This window comes from Helobdella robusta, assembly GCF_000326865.2.
Source record: "Helobdella robusta unplaced genomic scaffold HELROscaffold_14, whole genome shotgun sequence".
NCBI classification, from domain to species: domain Eukaryota; kingdom Metazoa; phylum Annelida; class Clitellata; order Rhynchobdellida; family Glossiphoniidae; genus Helobdella; species Helobdella robusta.
In genome coordinates, this window is record NW_008703782.1 from 380,224 (window position 1) to 406,384 (window position 26,161).

At 31.6% G+C, this 26,161-nt stretch overlaps 4 protein-coding genes across 4 annotated transcripts in view; 3 read left to right on the forward strand and 1 right to left on the reverse strand.

Moving 5' to 3' along the window:
* Positions 1 to 6,424: 6,424 nt before the first annotated feature.
* HELRODRAFT_97702 (hypothetical protein) lies at positions 6,425 to 9,803 on the reverse strand. Its single transcript, XM_009014538.1, has 7 exons — positions 9,357 to 9,803; positions 9,038 to 9,139; positions 8,864 to 8,956; positions 7,528 to 7,917; positions 7,162 to 7,220; positions 6,925 to 7,095; positions 6,425 to 6,823 (listed from the first exon to the last, which is right to left on the reverse strand). The coding sequence occupies exons 1-5, from the start codon at positions 9,674 to 9,676 to the stop codon at positions 7,187 to 7,189; spliced, it is 939 nt and encodes a 312-aa protein (XP_009012786.1). The 5' UTR covers positions 9,677 to 9,803; the 3' UTR covers positions 6,425 to 6,823; positions 6,925 to 7,095; positions 7,162 to 7,186.
* Positions 9,804 to 10,072: 269 nt separating this feature from the next.
* On the forward strand, positions 10,073 to 12,678 carry HELRODRAFT_186765 (hypothetical protein; the record flags this gene model as incomplete). The annotated part of the gene is made up of 9 exons (XM_009014539.1): positions 10,073 to 10,226; positions 10,374 to 10,408; positions 10,682 to 10,740; positions 10,963 to 11,062; positions 11,270 to 11,456; positions 11,656 to 11,791; positions 12,088 to 12,172; positions 12,341 to 12,441; positions 12,532 to 12,678. Exons 1-9 carry the CDS (start codon positions 10,153 to 10,155, stop codon positions 12,676 to 12,678), a joined length of 924 nt encoding a protein of 307 aa, XP_009012787.1. The 5' UTR covers positions 10,073 to 10,152.
* Positions 12,679 to 15,084: 2,406 nt separating this feature from the next.
* On the forward strand, positions 15,085 to 24,686 carry HELRODRAFT_109814 (hypothetical protein; the record flags this gene model as incomplete). The annotated part of the gene is made up of 21 exons (XM_009014540.1): positions 15,085 to 15,263; positions 15,828 to 16,011; positions 16,361 to 16,528; positions 16,819 to 16,960; positions 17,294 to 17,457; positions 17,604 to 17,766; positions 18,381 to 18,514; positions 18,812 to 18,919; positions 19,231 to 19,310; positions 19,422 to 19,497; positions 19,794 to 19,864; positions 20,252 to 20,312; positions 20,706 to 20,826; positions 21,029 to 21,105; positions 21,411 to 21,542; positions 21,783 to 21,875; positions 22,208 to 22,416; positions 22,637 to 22,742; positions 22,904 to 23,017; positions 23,283 to 23,874; positions 24,204 to 24,686. 20 exons carry the CDS (start codon positions 15,085 to 15,087, stop codon positions 23,361 to 23,363), a joined length of 2,463 nt encoding a protein of 820 aa, XP_009012788.1. The 3' UTR covers positions 23,364 to 23,874; positions 24,204 to 24,686.
* An 842-nt stretch (positions 24,687 to 25,528) lies between these two features.
* The window catches only part of HELRODRAFT_129966 (hypothetical protein), a gene marked incomplete at both ends in the record, with an annotated part of 6,693 nt that continues 6,060 nt past the window's right edge, over positions 25,529 to 26,161 (forward strand). The window contains 2 exons of the mRNA XM_009014541.1: positions 25,529 to 25,575; positions 26,078 to 26,161. The exon at positions 26,078 to 26,161 is cut by the window's right edge and continues 122 nt beyond it. Of these exons, the coding sequence (XP_009012789.1) occupies positions 25,529 to 25,575; positions 26,078 to 26,161 (131 nt within the window). The remainder of the gene's footprint in view (positions 25,576 to 26,077) is intronic.

The window sequence follows — 26,161 nt, forward strand, 5'->3', positions numbered from 1 at the left end:
AACTGGATGATGTTTCGATTTTTTGCGACTTTTTCGATGATTTCATTTCAGAGGTTAGAAATTAATTTTAAATGTTAAATCACCACCATGGAATTATATAATATATAATTCAATGATCACCACTCTTCCATGAAGCTCCAAGCTAATTAACTTAGTTTATTAGTTATCATAATATAATTAATTTAATATATCAGTTTCTATATTTATGAATGAATTTTATTACGTATGATAAATTTTTTAGCATTTTTTAACAGTTCAGTCAATTCTTATCAAATTTCAAATCAATATTAAATAACGAGACTATTAATGAGAGTGATATTAAAGAAACTCTTGATAAAGATAGAAGTAGAATAAAAATACTATTCCACGTGCTGGCTGGTTTTGCAAAAGTGTTAAAGATATCTCAAACTGTCCCAGAAAAACCTGGAAATCATTGCCAACAGCAAACTTTGCTATCTAGTTTCACTGTCGATTTAAATGAAATAATGCGAAGTTTGCCCGATTTTTATTCTATAACTTTCGAAACTGGCAGAAATTTTTTTTTCAAAATTATGGCAAGTTGCGAGGGTCTAATTGATAAAAAAAAGAATTTTGGTTTTCTTGTTTTAATTCATGAACAGTATTATCATGTGTTATTAAATATTGCTAAATGTTATAATATATTGTCTGCTTACGAGATTTTAGTTAAGCTTCTTCTATATACAGAGCACATTGAGAAGTGAAACATGTAAACATGATTACATTTGGTGTTCGAACGACCTATCTGGATATCATCGGCAATCCATTAAATACTTCACGTTTAAATTTTCATGGAAAGAAATTTGCATCTTAAATAAACCAGAACTCATCCCAACGAATAAACGTTATTCAGATAATTTACGCATTGATTCAAATGAAAAGGTAAGACATTCTACTTTGAGGTTTTACGCGTTTTTAACATAAATTTAACAAAATTCACATACAAAACACCGCAGGCCATTATATTTTACTTGGCAAATAACACAGAAGGTGTATATTTTCTGTATGGGATAGCAGTTTTGGTTGAAGTGTTGGATCATCTGCTGAAAGTTGATTGGTTGTATTTGAATAAAAAGGGAGTTTCCTTGGACATCAGTGAGAACGACGATGACACCGAAGATTTTATTATTAAGAGAGGCTCTGCTATATTTAGACATCTGGCTGAGACATCGGATGTATGTTTTTTTTTCGTTTAGAATACGCATTTATATTTGAATCCAAATTTGAATTGAACTTTATTTGTTTTGTGCTTGTGAAGGAATTTGAAAATGTTTGCAGTAAGATCAAATGGGATTTTTATGAATTTAAATTTACACATTTCCTTCTAAAATAGTGTGAATTTTTTATTGAATAAATCAGGCCTTGATGAAATTGGAACAAGCAAGAAGCAAACCATCTAAACAGTTCTACATCTACATAGCTGAAAACAGTGACCTAACGAAAGTAATGAATGAGGACTATATTTCTCACACTATTGATGCTAGCCAAACAGACCTAGTCTTTTTCGCTAATGGCCACACACAGTCGATACGCGGCTTAGCTGAAATGAAACCATTTGGATCAAGTGGATTTTTAAGGATTTGGGTCTCACAAATTGAATTTAATTTGGGAAATTTGATAAATTCAATCAAACCAAAAGATGATTGGATTGTCTTTAAAAGAGGACATGAAGTTTTCAAGGAATATATTGAATTCGTTAAAAGTTATCGCGGTAAGTTGCAACAGGTAGTTTTGACAACTTTTTCTGAAACATCTAAAAAAGGCTGAATTTCAAATAAATAATATTTGATGAAATTTTTTAAAGATTTCGGAGCAGCCAACTTCGCTGGAAACCTTCCAAAATACGGTAGATATGTTTTTTTCTATTGTGTATGGGCAAAATAATTAACTGGAATATTAAAAATATTTTTAAAAGGTTCCAGGCAAACCGTCTCCATTGAAAAATTTGGGAAATACGGTTAGCAGAACTGGAAGAGAATGGCTATTTCCTTTTAACATTATTATTATTTAATATAAATAGTAATAAATTAACTATTTAACATTGGAAGTGCTACGTGAATGCGATCTTACAATGCCTTAAAGTCTGCTTCACTTCTAATATCTTCAGCGAAATTGACAAATGCCTTCCAGCAGATGAAAACTCCGTAGTTGATCGTAATATCTTTAATATTTAATTATTTCTATTTTATCTGCATTTAATACTAATAATTAAAAAAATTAATTATTACAAATAAAATAGTTAGGAAATTAATTGAGCGTAATTAATTTTTTTCAGATTTTTTTGACATTATATATCGCATGGGTCAGGATGAGGAGTTGATATTGGATGCCACCGACCTAGTTAATGCAGTTTTTCAGTCCTGTCAGAATAAATTCCAAGTTTTCAGGTTAAAATACAAAGATGTACACACAAATACACACACACGCACACACATACGTAAGACACACACTCACAAACACACACATACACACAAGCCTATTTTTTTAAAGTTTGGTATGTTATCAGGGGTACAGCAATATATAAGGTTGATTTAATTTTTTTTATAAATTTTGTAAAGCAGACAAGAAGACGCATTGGGATTTCTAATGTACATTCTGAACTCTATCAAAGATAAACTGTAATTCATTCATTCATTCAGTCAATTTTTTTAATTTTGTATTTCTTCCCTTTTCTATTTCAAAATCAAATCTTGATTTTATTAATTTATTTTATTGCACATAATTCACACGCTACAGAGAGAAACTTGATAACAAAAAAATCACTGGTTCGTTTATAATCAATTATTCAATTAATTAATTAACTAATGAATTAATTAACTAATTAATTGACTGATCAGCAAAAGTTAATATGACACTAAACTTTTTCTATCGAAAGTAGTTTTTTATCATAAAGTTGACGGTGCAATTGTTAAGATGTCCACGTACAGTCTTGCTCTTGCAATGTGTGCAAAGCATGGGATTCACACGTTCTTAATACCTCTAAGAATTATATAAGAAAGAATTAATAATAATAATTTTGGTATTATTTTAATTATTTATATTTTTTATTTAACAGAAATGTTCTATGGAGAATTGGAAACTGTAGTAAAATGCGTGGCTGGTGTCGACCACCACGACAAGTTCTCGCAACCATTTTCTATACTTCTGCTACCGATGAGAGATAAAGAGAAGGACTTATGTGTACGGGTTTTATTTTACGCCGTATTTATATTATTTTCAGAAAATTAATTTTTAAATTCATAGTATTCATTCTTAATTTTTTAAAAATTTAAATATCTCAAGTCGTTCATTCAGGAAACTAAATTTGATAGAGATTTTGTAGCATCTTTCAAAAATTTCATCTTCTGTTGCACTCTGCAAGGTTGTTTAGACGAATTTTTGAAAGAATGTTCAGAAAATGAGGTTTTTTTTTGTACAAAAAAATCATTTTCTTTTCAAAAACCATTATTTTTATTAAAATGACTTTAGTTTTCAAAAAATCATTCCTTCCGAGCAAACGCTGACAGCAATAGAATAGTAACACGTAACGTACTGTATTTTTAAAAAAATTACAGCAAACGACGAACTAAAATGTATAACAAAGGCGATAGGCGATGATTGAAGTGTCTGACAATGCAGTTGCATGTGTTTTGTGTGCATGGTTGTATGCATCCATGGTTGTATGTTTGATGCGTGAATTTCCGTGTACCTACCTACATACATTAAATTAGGCTACTATAATTCCAATTTCAACATTTTGTTCATTAATTTATTTTAAACCTTAAATTTTGAATAAAAAATATGTACCTATATTAGCTATTTAATTTTAGATTCTCTGCAAAAAATGCGAAGGCCTTTCCAAAGGAAAGCTAGAAGTCCAACTATCTAAAGGAAAGCTAAGAGTCCAACTATCTAAACTACCGCCATACCTTATAATAAGTAATTCAGTAATTTGTACTAGTTTCTCTAAGTAGTAGCAATTAGTACCATAGTAGTAATTACTTTAAACTGGTAATCTAATTGTGTAATTAGAAATGCTTTCTTTAACTTTGCTATTATTCTAATTCGTGTTGTAATTTAATTATTATCTCCTGAAATACCTATTCAATCTTTCAAAATGCCTGTTTGATCTTTAGAAATATTAAAAATATTTAGTTAATCTTTCAAAATTCTTATTTAATCTTTCAAAATTCGTATTTTTTCTTCAAAAAACCTATTTTAAACAAAGAAAGATATTAATTTTCCATTAAAATCTTTAAACGTGACAATTTTATAGGCGTGAATAGATACAGCTTTCAGAAAAATAAGAAAATCAGTCGCGAACTTAGATTCCCTGTTAACAATTTTCAACTGCCACTAGTCGATGGTAAGGAAAAAACATTCTTTTACATTTCAAATTTTTTGAGTTTAAATAATTCAATTGATTAAAATTAATAAACAATGCTAATTGTAGCAAAAATGAAATAAGATTGTAAAACATTCCAAAATTCTCAATAATTCTACTTCTAACTCTTCTACTCTTACTTTTGGGGTACCTCAGGATTCTCTCCGTGGCCCTCTCCTATTTGTATTGTATACTTCTCAACTACCTCGTATTATTAATAATTTTTCTTTCACTAGTCAACTATATGTTAAGGATTCTTATATTTATACTTCTTTTCCTCCATCTAATCTCAATAGTGTTCTTCATAATCTATCTTTATGACTTTTTTCAATTATCACTCGGTCTGGCTTTATGTGTCTTAAACTTAATCCTTCTAAATTTGAATTAATTTGTTTTAATAAATCTAAACACTCTAGTACTATTCCTCCTATCATCTTACCTGGTTCTAAAACTCTTGATGTTTCTCATAAGTTTCGTAGTCTAAGCTTCATCTTTGATTCTAGCATGTCTCTTTCTTCTCAGATTAATAGTGTTGCTAGAAGTTCTTACTTTCATCTACGTAGAATAAAAAACTTTTGCCTTTTCTTGACGATCCTACTCTTCTCCTTCTTGTTACTTCTTTAGTCTTATCTAGGATTGGTTATTGTATCTCGTTCTACTATGGTCTTCTTGATTCTACACTCTATCCTTTAAGTAAAGCTTTTAACTCTGCTGCTCGTCTAGTTGCTCGTGTCCCTCTCTTTTCTCATATATCTCCATATCTTGTTCTCTTGCACTGAATACCTATAAAATATATAGAATAATTTTTAAAATTTGCACATATATGTAAAATTCTCAATCTAAATGATTTCCTAAGTACTTATAAGATATATTAATTGAGCCTAAACGATCGTCTTCTTGTTCTCATTTCTTCTTAACTCGTGTTAGACACTCTTTTGCTAAATCTGCATTTGCTTTTTCTGGCCCTTTTCTCTGGAATTCTCTACCTCCTTCTCTGACTACTTCTCCATCACTTATGAAGTTCAAATGGGTCTCAAGACCCATCTGTTTGCAAAATTCATTGAGGAACGCTGTTGAACATCGCGGAAACAGCGCTTTATAAACTAATTGATTGATTGTCTCAACACAGCTTCTATGGCACATATGAGTGCGGTTTCAAATATGTTTGCCGAAAAAACATTACAAAAATAACATTACATTACACTGTTTACATTACACGAAAATAATTAAAAGAAAATAATAATAATAACATCATTATTATTAAAAGGTTCAACTAAACTCTACCGTCTGATAGCGTACTGCGTGCATATTGGCTCAACAATACATTCTGGACATTATGTGGCATATGTTAGGAGTCTTGGTAACCAGTGGTTTGAATGCGACGACTCCATGTAAGTTATAGTAGTCAATTTATTGTTTTACACACAAACACACACATATGACTATTTTTTTTATTCTTCATAAAGTAGATTTGAAAATCGGGAAGGATATTTTCTTATATATTCTCCACTTAACTCCAGCTTTGCAATTGAAATTGTGTGCATCCTAAAAAATGCAAAACTCACCCCTTCTCATGTGACGATCGTCTTCTTGTTCTCACTGCTTCTTAACTCGTGTTAAACACTCTTTTGCTAAATCTGCATTTGCTTTTTCTGGCCCTTTTTTCTGGGACTCTACAGCATTCAAACCAGGTAAACTCGCAACAACTAGGCTAAATACGGCGTTTTTGCCGTCTGAGCTACCAGCTAACCTAACAAAATTTTACATAGAATTTAATCAAAGAAACATATCTCAATGCTCCCACTATCGCAATACGAATAAATAAATTAAAATTAATTATATTAAAAATTTAAAAAAAATCAGAAGATCCGAGCATAGCGTAAAAGAAGACCACATAAGGTCAGAAAACGTGTGCCTTCTCTTCTATAAGTCATCAGACAGTGAGGTTTGATAGCAAGGTGGAGATGTGCGTGTGAAATTGATGAATGACATATCCATGTGAATGACGCATCTAACATATCTAAGGAAAGTCAAGAGGACAATAATTTTCATATAATAAGTTTTAATACATTTATAATAATTGTTATACAATAATTTTTAATATATTTATAATAATTTTTACTTAATAACGATAGTCATTGACTATTTTTTTTTAATATTTTGTTTAAAAATGATGTTGTAGAGAAAAACCGAGCCATCAATATAGATAAACATGGCAGTTTTATCGATTCTTATTTGAAAAGACGCTAATCACATAAACCAGCCCACGTGCAAACACATCTAATACTAAAGTTTGATATGAAACAAACGAACGAACGAACGAACGAATGAATAAATAGATTAGGAAAATTGACTTATCAACGTAATTAACAAAGATTCTTTTTACAACAAACAGAAACAACATACATAAGCAAACTTTTTTTTAACAACTCTCTTCTCTCTCTCTCTCTCTATATATATATGTGTGTGTGTGTGTGTGTGTGTTGGGGTAACTATACATGCATGCAGTATGTATACATGTAAATATGCTTGTATATGTAAGCATGTATGTATGTGTTTGTATGTATGTTTGAATGTTTGTAAGGCATTGTATCAAGCATAGACACAACTTAATTAAAGGAAATTGTGTCGACTGTCTTTTATTACATTCCAAAATTAAATCTCAACACATTCACGCGTTTTTTATTCGTTCATTCAATCATACAAATAAATAAATATATATATATATATGTATATATATATGTATATATATATATATATATATATATATATATATATATATATATATATATAATCAACGGTTGATTAATTAGAAGCAACTGCAGTTGGTGTTGTATTCCTGTTTGGAAAAAAAATTAAATAAATAGTTAAAAAAGTTTAAATAGAACTGAACTGAATAAAAGTAAACTCGATTAAAGTAGTAAAAGTGCATAAATAGATGAGAGATTGGGGGCGAGGGTGATTAACATAAGAAATTATTTAGGATGAGGAAACAAATCGTATCAAGAAAAATAAATTAAACCTATCAATCTCAAGACAAACAAACATGTATACATTCATACATACGTACGAACAAGCAAACAAACAAAAAAATAAACAAACAAATTAAAGAACGAACAAACAAAAGAAGGAGCGAAAATATTTACTTTCCACTACCACTTTCTATCTCCTTAGTATATGCATTAATTTTTTTCTTTTGCCTATCGTCATCGTCGTCGTCGCTGACCTCACCAGGCGATCTATCTTTAGAATTTCTATTTTTAGAACCTCTATTCGAGGAATTTCTAATTTTAGAATCGCTATTTTTGGAATTTCTATTGATAGCCTCATCACCATTATTGTTGCAGCTCCCTTTTCTATCACGCTCATCCTTATTATCTCTGCCATCATCGCTGTCAATCATGTTCGTGGATGTTTTGCCGCGTGGACCACCACCCCTCCGCCTATCTCTCCCCCCCCTCGACCTTGAACGTGACCTTGACCTAGAACGTGACCTTGACATTGGTGATCTATTTCTCTGGGATCTGATTGGCGACCTGGTTTTTTTTATGGGTTAAAAAATTTTTGAAAGAAAAATTTATAATTGATAACACGTTTGAATGACTGAACGAATGACTGAATGAACGAACGAATGACTGAACGAATGAGTGAAAACAAAATGAAAAAAATCTATTTACATTCAAATTCAAAATTAGTTTTTGACAACAGTCAAATAATGGAAGCAATAAATAACGAAAGTTATACCAATAACGGATATAACAATGATAGAAAGAGAGAAAAACAAACAAATAAACGAATGAATGAAAGAAAGAAAAATTTATTAAAGAAAATGAAAGAAAAAAAATTTGTATACCTTTCTGCTTTGCCATTTGTTCAACAAAACCATCAATATATTTTTCAAAACCACCCCAACAACAATATCATCCACCAAAAATACTCTCATCATCATATTTATAATCTTTTTCCTTTTCCTCCTTTTTCCTCCTCATCACCATCACCATCATTATTATCACTAGCATCAATATTATCATCATTATGATAAAAGTTAATATTATATCAATTATAACAATAATAAATAATATTAATAATGATAATTTCGAAAATTATGGTCAATTCATGTTAAAATAAAGAGAAAGATAATTAAATTCTTAGGCAGTAGTTAAGCTATTAGCAACAACAATAATAATAACAATAATAATAATACGTTTAAAAATTATAAAGTAATAATAATAATTATTATCATGAAATATGGTATTAATTAAATACAAAATGGAAATGAATAAATAACTGGAAACCATTCATTTATTAATTGCATCAACATTAACTTGACTAGTTTAACCTTACTTAACAAAATTTAAAAAACAGATTAAAAGCGCAATTATATATAAAAATTAATGAGATTAATTAACGGTGGATTATTCGGAAGATTAAAATAAACAAAGATACCTAACTAAATAATTAAATTAATTAGAGAAATACTACCTAGACCAGCGCCTCCGTGAAGGGGGTGACCTTGTAAACCTACCCCTATTACATTCCCTTGCAAAATGTCCTCTAGCCCCACACTGATAACATCTGTTAGTATTATTATTAATTTTAATAAATTATGATTATTTATGAAAATAATATCAACAATAACAATATTACTTTACAAACCTAAGGTCAGTTTGCCCCATTCGACCACCAAACGACCTCATTCTTCTATCTTGAATTCTTGGCAGAGCGTAACTTACTCGTAATCTTTTGTTTCCCAGTGTGCTATATTTAGATTTTAAAAATGTAAGACATGTTTCAAAATGTTTCTTGTTGATTCTAATACAAATATAAGTTACTAATAGATCCTTCAGTACTGAAATGATAATTTTATCTAGTGTTCTTTAAGTATTTTTGGCCAAATTTGTTAATAACTAAATTATTAAATTCAAAAACAAAAATGCAAATGACAAAGTGGAAATTGAAAAAAATCCATATTTACTGTCCGTTTAGAGCATCAACAGCATCTGTGGCATCTTTTCTATTTTCAAAAACAACGAACCCAAAACAAGGAAAACTTTTGGCCACCCAAACTTCAATGAGGGGTCCAAACTTTTCGAAAGCTTTCTCAATATCTCTAGCCGACAAATCCGGATCCACGTCCGCCAAATGCAATCTCGTCCCTCTACTACGACTTCCACTACGGCTTCTACTTATACTTCTCTTGTTATTTCGATTAGGACTGACACTACGACTTTTAGGAGTTAGAGCACTTTTACTTCTGCTCATACTGGCACTACTTGATCTATTTCGCCGACCCATTTTATCTAAACTAAATGAATATATGAATATACTTATTATTTTGTGATAAATAAACTTATCTTCTCCAAAAAAAGAAATTTATTTTAATTTCGGAAACTCAAAACTATCTATCGCCGTTATTAAACTGGTAACCAACACACATTAGAAATTGCACATAGTAGTGTGAAAAGGCGATCGAAATTGAATTTTAAATTCATTCAAGTTATGTTTTTAGAATTAAATTTATAAATTTAAAAAAATATTATTTATTTATTACAAATAAAAACAAAAAAGAGAATGAGTCTTCAGGAAATGTTTAAAAACATATATTGAATAAAACAACTTTTATGTAAATTTAATACTAACGTTTACTTTTAAAATGTTATAAAGTGTGTGTCTGCCTAAACTTCCGTTTAGTTTACGGATCACGGAAGTTCCCTGATTTAAATTTTTGATCATTATTTTCAAGGGATTCGCCGACCAATCATTCGTTCAAAATGATTTTATTAGAGATTAACAACAAAATTATTGAAGATACGCTTTCTTTAAAGTTCGCTAATGCAGCGGCTGGGTAATTCATTCTTATAATTCTCGCCCCTATTTTATTTTTTATTTCCTGGTAAATTAATTAAACTGTTATTTTTAGTTAAAATAAATATAAAATAATTAATTTTTGATCATTAAGTTAAAAAAACTATATATTATTTTATTTCAACAGAGTAAAGCATGAGTTAATTGAAGTGACAATTGCTGGTTTGAAATTTTATTTAAATTTGCAAATTTTGCTTTGCTTAATTTTCAAAATCACTTATTATTTTAACTACTAAACATTTTAGTTTCATAATAGTTTTTATTTTTCCAACAGCATTTGGTTATATAAGTACATGCATACAATTCAATTTAACTAATGTAATGTAGTGTAATAATAATAATTCATAATAAAATTGTATTTATTAATAATAAAATGAATAAAATATCTGCATAATTAAAATATTATAATTATTTCACTGTATATAACTGTTTTAGATTTTGATGGGGTGCTCTATCACATCTCTAATCCAAATGATGACAAATCAAAAATTATGGTCAGTAATATATATATTTCATAATAATGTTTTTTATCCAGTTCTTTGTTATAATCATTTTAATTATAATAAATGAATATATTTATTAGTGATAATATATATATTTATAATTATGCCAATTGTAATAAAATGATACAAAGAAAAATAATAATGGTGATAATTATTTTATTATATATGATAGAACACTTTATTATTCTGCCAATAATTTTCATTGTACTGCAGGTCTCTATATCCTTGAAGTTTTATAAAGATCTGCAAGAGCATGGGGCTGATGATTTGATTAAGAGAGAATATGGACAACTACTGACGACTAATGAGAAAGGTTATGCTAATACTTTGTTTTTTTATCTATGTTTATTTATCTATGTTTATTTGTTTGTTTATACCTGTGTTTGTTTGCTTGTTTATGTATGTGTTTGTCTCTTTAGTTTGTTATGATTATGGCCTAAAATTTACGCACACATGTGTACTACATACATACATACATACACACATACATGTACACACACACACACACATAAACATACAGGCTATAATGTCTCAATCCTGTTTGACTTGAACAACCTTCCAGCCAATAAGGAAGAGGCGATTAAGAAGGCCGGCCTACTCAAGAGGAATTGTTTTGCCTCCGTCTTTGAGAAGTACTTCGAGTACCAACAGAAAGAACAGAACAGCCAGAAAAGGGCTGTTATTAATTACAGGGACGATGAGACTATGTTAGTGATGATGGGGCTGGGGATTATCCTGTCAATCAATCAATTATTCAATCAACCAAACAGTTTTTAAACTAATTTAATATTAATTACTCATCTAACTAACCAATTAATTAGTCAATTAATTAACAAATAATTTAACCAAATCCATAACAAACCGACTGACTTTAATCAACCAGCCACTAAACAACCGATAAATCAGGTACGTCGAGGCAAAGAAAGATAGGGTAACAGTAATCTTCAGTACTGTTTTCAGGGACGTGGATGACGTCATAATTGGCAAGGTCTTCATGCAAGAGTTCAAAGAGGGCAGGAGGCAGTATCAACAGGCCCCTCAGGTCTTCTTCCTGTTGCATTTTGTTGTGCTGTGCTGTGATGCATTGTATTCTGAGTGGCGTCTGATTGAATGAATGTATGAATGGATGGATGAATAGATTGATGAATGAATTGATGGAATAAATGAATAGATGGATGAACAAATGAAAATGGATGAAAGATTGGGTGGATGTGTTGTATTGTTTATCTGTTGTATTTTTTTTTTTGTATGAATGAATGAATGACTGATTGAATGAATGAATGACTTGCTGAATGAATGAATATACGTGTTATTATTATCCTAATTTATCCATTATAGGTGTTATTCAACCACAAAGAACCACCATTGGAGCTGCAGAACACGTCTGCAAAAACAGGAGATAACATTGGATATATAACGTTTGGTAGGTTGCTGTTGAATGAATGAAGGAATGAATGAATGAATGAGTGAGTGAAAGAATGAATTAATGAGTGAATACAACTCAACACAAGTGCTTGAGTGAGTGACTTAATGGAAGAGTGAATTAGTTAATGATTTAATTAATGAATGAATTGATTGATTGATTGCTTAGTATTGTTTCCCCGACACACGAGTCTGGCAGCCAGAGACAACACCATAAACTTGATCCATACACTCCGCAATTATCTCCACTATCACATTAAATGTTCTAAGGTTTGTTATTCATTCACTCAATCATCCGTTCACTCATTCATTCATTCATCCATCCGACCATTCATCCATTAATCGTTCATTCGTTCACAGGCGTATATCCATGCTATGATGAGGGCCAAGACCAACGACTTCTTGAAAGTTCTAAACAGGGCACGACCCGAACCGAAAACCGTCGAGAAGAAAATAATTGGGTCGGTCCATTTTTTTTCTCGATTTATAATTGGCTACCGCTGTTAAATAGGTCAAATTGCGGCTTTATTTCAATAGATTAGACCATAATCTTCTCTATCGAATTGGTCAAGTTATGGTGTTTGCTTGTTTTATAGATCATGTTTTGATCATTTCATGTTAAATAACCAATCACATTATATTTGTTCTTTAATTAAGTCAAGTTGTTACCTATTTTCGTTAAATATAGGTCAAGTTTCGACCTATTTTTATATGAAATTATGATTTATTTCTGGGTAAAATTATGATATTGTATAAATAAAAATATAGGTCAATATCATTTTATTATGATAACAGTAATTAATAAATTTTTCTTTTCAGTGGAAAGTCATTCAAACCGTCAAACAATTGATGGAGAGAGAGAGGTGAGAAAATAAGAGAGAGAGAGAGAGAGAGAGAGAGAGAGAGAGAGAGAGAGAGAGAGAGAGAGAGAGAGAGAGATGCAGAGGGAAAGAGGGAGAACGAAAAACATTATTATTATTTTATTGATAAATAATAATATTAATTGATTATTATTTTCATTTTTGTCGAAATTGTTATATATTATGCTACTTAAAATTCCATTTTATTTGTTCTCAAAGACGTCATTATTATTATTTTATGTTATTATTATTACTGTTATCAATTTTTATTTATTTTTATGAATTAATTTTAATCAAATATAATTATTAATTATATATAATCCATTAAAGTGGCTGGACTTGAAAATATATAATAAAATTGTCGTTATGGCGAATGTGTTTCTATCTCGAGGCAAAATATATTGCGTTGTTTTGTATTTTTTGCACGCACACATAGAAACACACACACATACAATACATACACAATCGCTTACAGTCTTAACAACAGTGCTAACCGAACTAAAATGACGTCAACGAAAATTCCATGCGCAACTTTCTGATTGGCTAATAAGATTTGAGCCAAACCAATAAAAACAGTCTAATGCTGCTTCACTTTGCAGATTGAATAATTCTTTTGACTCTATCAATAAAAAAATTGCAAAAAAATGTTGAGGTGTGCATTTGACATCCGCATCCAACATATCATCATTACTGTTACATAAAATTTTGTTAACAGTTTGCCATTTATCCTTTGGATTGCTAGTGGTCTTAATTAAATTGTTCCAGTGCCCAATGCGCTTGTCTGAATAGAGTTTATGTTTACCTTTCAAAGAATCTAACCAATTATTACGGTGTAAGTTTGACAAATATTTCCTATTTTTCGACATTTGCGATTAGCTCGTTAAAACTCCCCATCAAACCAAGGTGCAGCGCATTAACTCTTTTCATAAATCAACCGTAGTGGCACACACCTGTCGACAATACTTTTTATTTCATCATTGAACTTGGTCATTCCTCTTCAACGTCTTCACTTCGGCATGGACCTTATACAGGAGAATTCATCACTGCCTGAATGAACTGATCATCATTGAGGCACTTACGTATATATACATATGCACTAGACTGAAATTTGAAGTTCTTTCATATTTTAAGATATTTAAAATTTTTTAAAACCATCAATGATGGTGCTATCATATGTAGTTTGTTAATTGAACATCAGATGTTAGACTTTTTAGGTAGAACATTAAGAAATTCATTTACTCAATCTATAATAATCTTCAAGTGCATATTTTAAATTTTTTGACGGTTGAAATTTAACCATGAAAATTACAGAAAACCTAAAAAAAACAATTACATTATTTTTTAACAATAATTATCATTCAAACTCTCTTAATTTTGATAAAAGATATGATTACCGGTGTAATTACCGACATTAGAGTGATGTAACGTAATAAATACTTAGCCAATTGTTTTTGCCAGTCCTGATCTCGAATAAAAAAAAATGATTTTTTAATGTGTAAAAATATTTTTATTTATCAAGAAAGTGACTAATTGGTGAATGAATTCTTTAAATTATATTTATTCCAATTTGAAAGTGATACAATTTGACTAAATAAACTTAAATTCGTAATTTGAACTTTCTAATTTTTATTTAAATTAAATTAATTCATAATTTAATAGTTGTCTGTGTTTTGTCCTCAGTGTTTTGATTATTTCCCATTCTTCACTAACTGCAAAAAAAAGCTAAAAACTTTTCATAGAAATTAACTTTTTACGCACGAGATAAAGACATTTTTCACAAGTACTGCTTATTTCACTTACAGGTTAGCTCTAAGTTTCATGATTTCTTTAATTTCCAACATTTGTTTGTGTTTTTTTTATGTATTTTATAGTTTTTTTACTAAATGTTAAATCTATGAATTAACAACTTATTCTTATATTATATAAAAGAGGAAAATGGTAGAATGGCTATTTTACCTAAGCATTTTAATTTTAACCATATTCGTAAAAAAAAGTAATTTTATTAATAAAAAATGAATGAATAAAGATAGCCATTTCATATTTCACACTGCAGATGTTTTCATCCAGTTCGAATCCTAATTGGAATTCTGATAATAATCAGGTTCCTGCCGTCTCTTCGCATGGATTGAAGCAGATTAGTCTGGAGCAAATGTGGGAGGATTTGAAATCAGGCATTGATGATGTCTACCAGAGGAGATATATGAATAAGATAAGATATGTGGAGCTCTATACGTATCCTTTGTGGTTCTTTAGGATTTGAAATATTTAGGATTGGAAATGTATTGTCTGTGTTTGTCTCTATCTATTTGTTTGTCTGACTGTCTGTCAGTTTAGCTTTCTATTTTTAAAAAGTGAATTGAAATGTTTCTGTGGTTTTTTTTTCCTTTTTGTCTGTCTGTTTGTATGTTTAGCTTCTTAAGTGCAGTGAATTGAAGTGAATCGTCTGCTTCTATATTTATTTGTTTGTCTGTCTGTCTATCTGTTAGTCTAGTTTTTTCTTATGTAAAGTGGTTTGAAATGTAACCATTTATTTTTCAAGCCTTGTCTAGTCAGTCATTTGTCTAGTCTTTCTTCCTATTACTGTGTAATTTCTCATATAAATTTGTTATTTTTCAATTTTCTCATGTTTGTCTATGTTAATATTAAAAAATACAAATTAATCAGTCAACATTTAATCTGCCTCCTGTAATATTCAACAATATTTATTCAGTCAAAGTGTAAATATATGTTTTATTTTCTTTCACCTAACAACTAATAAAATATATATTTAAAAAATCTGTGAAATTATGGAATTAGGCACGTCTATAACTACTGCACTAATGTGAACCAAGGTACTACTAATCACCACAACACCCGGCTGACCACGAACACTCGGAATAAAAAAAATCAAAACACCTCACCGGGAGCTCAGTTCGTCGGGTTTGAACTCTATAGAAAGCTAAAGGAATTTTTGAAAAATTATTTAGCTAATCTTTTAAAGGTTTTTGGGTTTTTTTTTTGTTAATTTTTGTTTTTATTTGGTGGATGTTAGTTATAAAATAATAAATTAAGAGTAAAAATAATAAAAAAATAATGCTTAAATCTGAAAATAAATTTTGGAAACTGATAACTGATAAAACATCAGTCACGTGCAAAAAATTACATCAATTTCAACCACAATATCACATCAATGACACAACAACATTAATTAACAACAGTATCACATCAATAACCGCAAACAAATTTGCAATCACATTGACACTAACCACAACTCAACAACAGCAACACAAACAACAACTCAACAACAACAACAACACCGGCAATACTAACAACACCCTGTAACTGATCAGGATGGCCAAGAACTGATGAATGAGAATGTTCTAGAGTTTTACACCAAGCAATGGGAGAACTATCAGTTCTCGAGTAAAGTTTTAAACGGCGTCTGTAGCTACCTTAACAGACACTGGGTCAAAAGGGAGTGTGACGAGGGGAAGAAAAACATTTACGAGATTTACTCTGTTAGGAATTAGTGATGTTTAGGAATGATAATGATGATGGGGATGATGATGATGGGGATGATGATGGGGATGATGGAGATAAAGATGGTGATGATGTTGATAGTACAGTTGTGGTAAAATGATCTCGTCATAATCACTTAGACAACGTCACCAACATTCACATCATCATCATCATCACAGTTGCATTACCATCATTACCACAATTACAACATCATCACCACGACAAATGACGTCGTCGTTGTCGCTACCATCGTTACCACAATGTCGTCACCACCGTCGCCACAAAACAGCTGGCCCTTGTAACGTGGCGCGACAACCTCTTTCACGAGTTGAACCACCAAGTGACAAATGCAGTCCTACGCTTGATTGAGAGAGAGAGGAAAGGCGAAACTATTAACACCAGTCTTGTCAGTGGGGTTATCAACTGCTATGGTTAGTTGGTTGGTTGGTTGGTTGGTTGGCTGGTTGGTTGGTTAGTTAGTTGGTTGGTTGGTGGTTGGTTGGTTAGTTGGTTGGTTAGTTAGTTAGTTAGTTAGTTAGTTAGTTAGTTAGTTAGTTAGTCGGGAAGGTGAATTTGTTTGGCTGGCTGGTTTTGGTCGGTCGGTTGGTTGGGAAGGATTATGATTGGTTGAGTCTCAAATTGGTTTTCATAATGTTAATGGTACATTCTTATCCACTTTACAAACGCAATTAGTTACTTTTTCCAAGATTTCTTGTGATTTGTTACAGTTATAAATTTATCACCAACTTCACTGACCCACCCAGTCGAGTTAGGGCTGAACGAAGAGGACCCAGCCATGAGGGGTCCTACGTTGGGGGTGTACAAGTCGTCCTTCGAGAGTAACTTCCTCGAGGATACGAAGAGTTTCTACTCGAGGGAAAGTTCAGAATTCCTCAGGCAGAACTCCGTTACTGAGTATATGAAGAAGGTCTCCTCATTATCATCATGATTATCGTCACTAGCCCCCATCATCATCATCATCACTACCCTCGTCATCCTCCTACTTCTCCTTATCATCATCGTCATCATCATCATCATCGTCATCATCATCGTCGTCGTCATCATCATCACCAGGCTGAGGCCCGACTGCAAGAGGAATACCGAAGAGTGCGCGTGTACTTACACGACAGTACACAGGAGCAGCTGATCAAAGTATGCGAGAATGTACTCATCGAGAAGCACTTGGAGATATTTCAGTCCGAGTTTCAAACTCTGCTCGATAACGATAGGAATGATGGTCAGCTGCTGCTGCTGTTGTTGTTTGTTGTCGTTGCTAGTTTGTTTGTGTGTGTGTGTTGTGTGTGTATGTGTGTGTGTGTATGAATTTGTCTGTTTGCGTGTACGTATGTGTGTGTGTGACATGTTTGTACGTACGTATGTTTGTTTGTGTGTGTCCGTATGTACGTACGTATCTGTGTGTGTATGTTTGTTTGTTTTTGTGTGTGTCTGTGTGTATGTATGTACGTGTGTGTTTATGCTTGTTTGTTTGTTGTGTTAGTTTCTGGTTTCGCTTCGTTGTTTCAAAGTAAACGAACGAAAACCTCTTAAAACAATTAAACGAACGAAAACCTCTTAAAACAATTGCATACACACACACTCACACATACACACACACATACACACACATACATACAAAATACATTTATATATACGCATGAACTCACACACACTCACATACACACTCACATACATAAATTTTAATGAAACTACTGTACAGAGTTTTTTTGCGCACATACATATACATACAAACAAACAAACAAACAGACAGACAATAGACACGCACACACCTACATACACACACACACTCGCACATACACACACACACGCACATACACACGCACACAAACACAGATCTAGCGCGTATGTATCAGCTAGTCTCACACGTAAGCAATGAAGGATTTGCCAAGCTTAAAGTCTCCCTCGAAAACCACATCACCAACCAAGGTCTAACTGCTATTGAAAAAACTAAAGATGTTGCAATTAACGTTAGTAGGCTTGTGCTTGTACGTGTGTCTGTGTATGCATGCGTGTGTGTGTGTGTTGTACATGTGTGTGTGTGTGTGTGTGCGTGTGTGTGTGTGTGTGTGTGTGTGGTTAAATTTTTAAATTTTGTAGTGTTGGAGGTTGAATATGTGCTCCTAGAAATATAAGCGGAGTTAAACTATTTATCTACTTATTTGTTCATTCATTTATTTATTCATCCACACGTTCGTTTATTTACTCATTCGTTCGTTCATTCGTTCATTCATTCATTCATTCATTCATTCATTCACTTGTTTCAGGACCCAAAGACATACGTGCAGACGATTCTTGAAATCCACAAAAGGTACAACGCTTTAGTTATAGTCGCATTCAATAGTGATTCAGGATTCGTCGAAGCTCTCGATAAGGTGACTGGTTGGTCGGTTGATTGGTTGGTTGATTGGTTGGTTGGTTGATTGATTGGTTGGTTTGTTTGTTGATTGATTGGTTTGTTGGTTGGTTGATTGATTGATTTATTGGTTGGTTGGATGGTCATTTTGTTTTGATTGAGAAAATTTATGCATCCATTAACTCGTTTTGTTCGTTCATTCATTTGTTTATTCGTTATTTTTTCATCCTTTAATTCATTCATTCTTCATTCATTCATTCATTCGTTCATTCATTCATTCATTCGTTCATTCATTCATTCATTCAATCAATCAATCAATCACCCAATCAGGCTTGTAGAAAGTTCATCAACAACAATTCTGTTACAAAGTCAGCCAACATGTCCAGCAAATCCCCAGAGCTCCTGGCTAGGTTGATAATGATATGGTGATGACGATGATGATGACGATGATGATGATGATGATGAGGAAGACGATGACTATGATGATGGGGACGATGATGATGACGATGGTTTTTTTTCAGGTACTGCGATTTGCTGCTGAAAAAAAGTTCCAAAAACCCTGAAGAAGCTGAACTAGAAGATACATTGAATCAAGTGGTTGGTTGTTGAATGAACGAATGAATGAAAGAATATACGAATGAATGAATGAATGTACGAATGAATGAATGAATGAATGACAAATAGTTCAACTGGATTATTTATTTACGTGGTTTTTTATTTCTTTCAACATGTTTTCACTTAACGATTGAAGGAATGATTAATTGATCGTTTTATTGATTGAATGAATGAACGAACGAATGAATGAATGAATGAACGAATGAATGAATGAATAAATGAATGAACGAACAAACGAATGAATAAATAAATAAATGAAATTTTACCCTAACCAATAGATGATCGTGTTTAAATACATTGAAGATAAAGATGTTTTCCAGAAATTTTATAGCAAAATGCTTGCCAAAAGGTTCACTTTGAATGAACAAATGAATGATTGAATGAATGAATGATTGAATGAATGATTGAATGAATGATTGAATGAATGAATGAATGAATGAATGAACAAACAATTAATGAAATTAAGAAGAAAATGTATGTCAATAGCTAAAAATTTTGATCGTTTCACGAACTTAATATTTTTATCATTCCATGAAGGATGTATAAATGAATGAATGAATGAATGAATGAATGAATGAATGAATGAATGAATGAATGAATGAATGAATGAATGAATGAATGAATGAATGAATGAATGAACGAATGAATGATTTCTAGTACAACAATGACAACAAAGCATCAACAATAATCACAGTAACAATAACATCAGTTACAACAATAACAACAACATCAACAGATTAGTCCAACACATGTCTACGTCAGACGACGCTGAAGCCAGCATGATTTCAAAACTTAAGGTTTATTTAGGGTTCCTTTGTTGCTGTTGTTGCGGCTCCTTTGTTGTGGTTCTTTTAAGATTCCTTTGTTGCCGATCTTTTGTTGCTGATCTTTTGTTGTTTTTTTGTGGTTGTTGTTGTTGATGATGTTTATGTCGTTTGCTGTCTCCATTAGCCAAAATCAACATCATGAACAAACACAACAAGCAACACAACAAACAACATCAGCCCAACAAACATGAAGAAACAACACGACAACAACATCAGCCCAACAGACAACATCAGCCCAACAAACATCAACAAACAACACATCAGACGTCAACAACAAACAACAACACAAACAACAACAGACAAACAACAAACAACGCAACAAACAACAACAACAACATCAACAACAACAACAAACAACTACAGCAAGCCTGTGGCTATGAATACACGTCTAAGCTGCAGCGAATGTATCAGGACATTGGTGTCAGTAAGGACCTGAATGAGAGCTTCAGACAACATTTGGAGAGTAATAACGAGTCGTTGGATAGTTAGTGAGATGAATAAATGAATGAGTGAATGAATGAGTGAATGAATTAGTGAATGAATGGATGTATGAATAGATGAACGATTGAGTAAAAGTATGAATGAGTGAATGAATTGGTGTCAGGGAAGATTGAAAGGAAAGCCTCAAACGACATATGAAGCACTTACACGTACACACACACACACACGCACGCACACAAATTCAGTTGACCTCTTCATCCAAGTATTGAGCAGTGGCTCCTGGCCATTCCAGCAGTCAACGCTTTTTTCTCTTCCTCTTGAGGTATTGCAGGGGTCTTGCTGTTTGCTGGTGTTGATGTCACGTGGTGTTGATGTCACGTGCTGTTTGATGTCACGTGCTGTTGATGTCACGTGCTGTTGATGTCACGTGTTGTTTATGTCTTTGTTGTTGCAGTGTGATGTCTCGTTATATTGTTTATTGTCGTTGTTTTGTAAGATTGTTTATGTTGTTGTTGTTATTTACGTGATGTGTTGTTTATCTTGTTGCAATCACGTGGTGTTTTTTTTTGTTGCAATCACGTGATGTTTACGTTTGTTGCAATCACGTGATGTTTATGCCGAACGCAGCTTGAACGAAGCCATCTTAGATTCGCAGCTTTCTACAGTAGCAGGCACAATGGTCGCAAACTCTTCTGGCTCTACAACATGTCCAAAGGAGAATTAGCTGCTAACTGCTTTCAGCAGAAACACATTCTGCAGGTTGGTGCTTCTGCTTACTGCTGCTGCTACTGGTGGTTGTGGTGGTGGTGATGATGATGGTGTTGGCTATGATGATGATGATGATGAGGATGATGACGATATAAGGAACGACAGTGATAATAACAATTAAGATTTCAATGATGATTGCCTCGATGATGATGACGGTAATAACGATTATGATTCGATTGATAATACTGATGATGACGATGATGATGATAATGACGATGATGATGATTGCAGGCATCCACCTTTCAAATGTCCGTACTCCTGCAATTCAACCAGTCATTCAGCTACACCGTCCAACAACTGCATGAGAATACGCAAATTGAAATGGTGGTGATGATGATTGTGATGATGGCGGTGATGATTGTGATGATGGCGGTGATGGTGATTGTAATGATAATGATTGTGATTATGGTAATTTTTATTGTCAAAGTTTTAACGAGGATATTGCTTCTCATCAGTTATATAACCATTTCACTAATCATAATCATAATCCGTCATTCTAATCAACGTCATCATCATTATCGGCACCACAAACATCATCATCATCATCATCATCACAAACACAATCATCATCATCATCACAAACGCCATCGTCATCATCACCACATCATCATCATCATCATCACAAACACCAACATCATCATCATCATCACCACCAGGACATCTTACAACCAGTCCTTCAAATCCTCCTCAAAACCAAACTGGTTTCGTGTAGCAATGCTGAAAGCAGCAGCAGCAGTGGAAGCGCTGCTAACAGCAGCGGTTTAGCTGCTAGTAGCGGTAGTGGTTTAGCTGCTAATGGCGTCGACAACTCAGTACAGCTACTACCACCTACGGCTGTTATATCTCTACAGCTGGATTATAAAAAGTTTGCATTGAATTAATATTCATTCGTTCGTTCATTCATTCATTCATTCGTTCGTTCGTTCGTTCGTTCATTTATTTATTTATTTATTCATTCATTCATTCATTTATTTATTACGATTATGATCACAATCGTCATCATCGCAATCATTATCATAAATCACAACATCGTTATCACCATCATCATCATCGTCATCGTCGTAACCTTATCACGTGACACCCAGTAAAAAGTTCAAGGTGAACATCAACGTTCCAATGAAAGCTGAGACGCGCCAGGAGCAGGAAGAGACGCACAAGAACATCGAAGAAGACCGCAAACTCGTCATCCAGGTCACATGACGTTTGTTTATGTATTCGTCACGTGACATACAAACAAACCTACGAACAAACTTACATACCCACAAACATACACACGAACAAACATACAAACAAACAACAAACATTCAAACAAACAAAACAACGAACATACAAACGTACATACATACATACAGGCCGCCATTGTCCGAATCATGAAGATGAGGAAGAGATTGAAGCATCAGCAGCTATTGGTCGAAGTACTCAACCAACTGTCTCAGAGGTTCTGCCCCAAAGTGCCAATCATCAAAGTCCGTGGATTGATCGAATGAATGAATGAATGGATGGATGGATGAATGAATGATTGGATAGATGAATGAATGAATGAATGGGTGGATAGATGAATTTCCATGAGCGAATAGAAATATTGTATCGTATTGTATTGACTGAGTGGACGAATGTGAATTAATAGATGAATGAACGAATGAATGAACGAATAGATGAAGAAATGAATGAATTACTGATTAAATGAGTAAAAGTAATCAAGTAAATTAATGAGGAACAAAATTTCTTCAGAAATGCATAGACATACTGATCGAGAAGGAATACCTCGAGAGAGCCGATGGCCAGAAAGACGTCTACGACTATCTGGCCTAATCACTATTCATAAATTATTCATAACATTAACTATGCATAAATTAATATTAATGTAGGCCTGAATTTTGAATAAATTTTATTACTGTAATGCAGGCCTAAATTAACGTTAATATGCATATGCTTATATTATGAATAAATCGATACATTTTTTTTTAGATTTTTTTTTTTAATAATTAAAATGCTGAATTTTGAGTAAAATCATAACTCTATTAAGAATAACTTGATGATGATAATTTGAATAACAATAATAATAATATTAATCTTTATTATTATTGTTGTTATTATTATTAATATTATTATTATTTTTCAACGCAAACATTTTACAAAACATTCGTTAGAGTTTTTGTATGCCTGCTCTTCCTAATAGCCATGATGATAACGGTGATCAAATATAAAGAACGATTTAAAACGATAATAATATTATTTTTGTTATTATTATTATTGGTGATGATGAGAATGATGATAGTTATGATTCTACTTGTGATAACATGCAGGACACACGCGCACGCACGCACACACACACACACACACACACACATATATATAATATACAATGGATATATAGCTTTAATCGCCAGATAATCTGTTGTAAAGAAGTTTCAACAATTGTTAAAATATATATAGAAATGATAATTTTCTTTTTTCATTGTTATTATTTGTATTTTTCGTTTCGAATAATATTCACTTATGTTATTATTATTATTTTTCAGATTCATTTTTATCAATTTGAGGATAAAAATGTATAAATGAAAGTTTAAGACCTTTTTGTAAAGGTGATGCACACGATAATATGGTAATAAGTTTTATTACACAAACATTTACACACACACACACACATTTCACACACACATTTTCACACACACGCACGCGCGCGTGTATATATGTATTTCACAATGGGAGTTTTTTTTGCTTATGTTGTTTGGCAATGAATGATGTCGTTCGTTTGTTCTGACGGTTGTATTACGTAATAATAATTGAAAATTACAATATAATAATTATTATTAATTATAATTTAAAAATTATAATAATATTATTATTAATTATAATAATAAATAATATCAAAAACGAAAGTGAAACTGGTGTTAATTTTTTTAGTAAAGTTTGCGTATTAGTTTTATATTTATATGCTATTATTATAATATTTCTTATGTGATTTTAATCAATTTTCGCCAATTATTTCTGTTTAATATCGTCATTGTATAATTTATAGTTATTATTAAGTTTGTTATTATTACATTTGGATTGGATTTTAACGTTACAATTTTTCAGTTTGAAGAAAATTTCATTAAGTTTTTTTCCCAATAAAATCACACGCAACACTAATTTATAAGGCTTCTCTTTTGTGGTGTAATCTGCTACCATATTCTGGTATACCATATTCTGACCTGTTCACACCTCCGCCATTTGCAATGCATTGTTACGATGCATGGATTCATCTTCATTCACATGCACTTGAAGAAAATCAATTAAAGTCATGGATGTCTATGATTAAGGTGCAACAATTAAGTGTGTGATGCGCCGTGTACGATGTATGCCGGTTGTTAAAGAGTATTATATACGTTTTTTAACCATATTGTAGTCTTCATTAAGGGTAATTTATAATAAAGTTAACTAATTTAATTGAAAAAATTATGTATCATAATCTGATACTGTCATTGCTTTAAATTTATCATTATTCTAACCTTTCAACTTCAGAAGCTATCTATTAAAAAAACTTTACTTTTAAATATTTAACGTACACTTAAGTTAACTTTTCGTTTTGCACACATTTATTTTATTTCAAGAGTGATCATTTTCATGATAAGTTTATGTTTTATTTCAATAGAAATATTCTTTTTATATTTATTTGTAAAAATAATAATAAACTACGATTTTACATAATAATAATAAAATCATGATAAAATCCATTCTCATAATGATAATCAAACTAAACTTTAAAAAACTTTAAAAGACTTTTTTAGTTTAATTTACTTTAGTGGTCTACTCTAGTTTAATTTAATTTAATTAACAGTTTTAAAATTTAAAGACAAGTGGTTCTGAAGATTAGAGTCTTAAATTAAAAGTTTTATTTCACAAAAACACAAAAATAAAATAGTATTAGTACTTATTATATAAGTGGCTAGGGTAATAACTTATTTAATATAAAATAAATTTTCAATTTAAATATGGAAAAGTTTGATAAACTAAGAGTTGTTGGCAGAGGAGCTTATGGGTTCATTGTTTTTTTTTTTTACATTCAATCTCAAATTTTGCCTGATTGATTGTTTGTTTGTTGATTGGTCAGTTGTATGATTGGATGGTTGATCAGTTGGTTGATTAACTGATTGACGTGACCTTTTGTTTATTTGGTTGACTTGTTGAAGTCTGTTAACAACACTTCAACAGTAATAAATAAACTTAATTTTTTTTTAATAATTAAATTACTTAATTTCTTCATTTACTTATCAATCATTTATTCATTTATCCCTTAATTTATTTATTTGTATACCTATACATTCATTCATTCATCCATTCATTTATACATTCATACATTTATATTGCCTTGACAAGCTAACAAACTCATCATTGATTATAACAACTGCCATTTAAAACCTAACTTCAATGCCATAGAATATATAACTGAATTTCCATCTAATCATTAAAAAATAATTTTCATGGTTTTCCATAATTTTTAACTAACATTAATCTCTAACTAATCCTAATGAAACTAACAGCACAGTGTATCTATGCAGAAGACTGGCAGATAAAAAGTTAGTGATAATAAAGCAAATCCCTGTTGAACAGATGACCAAAGATCA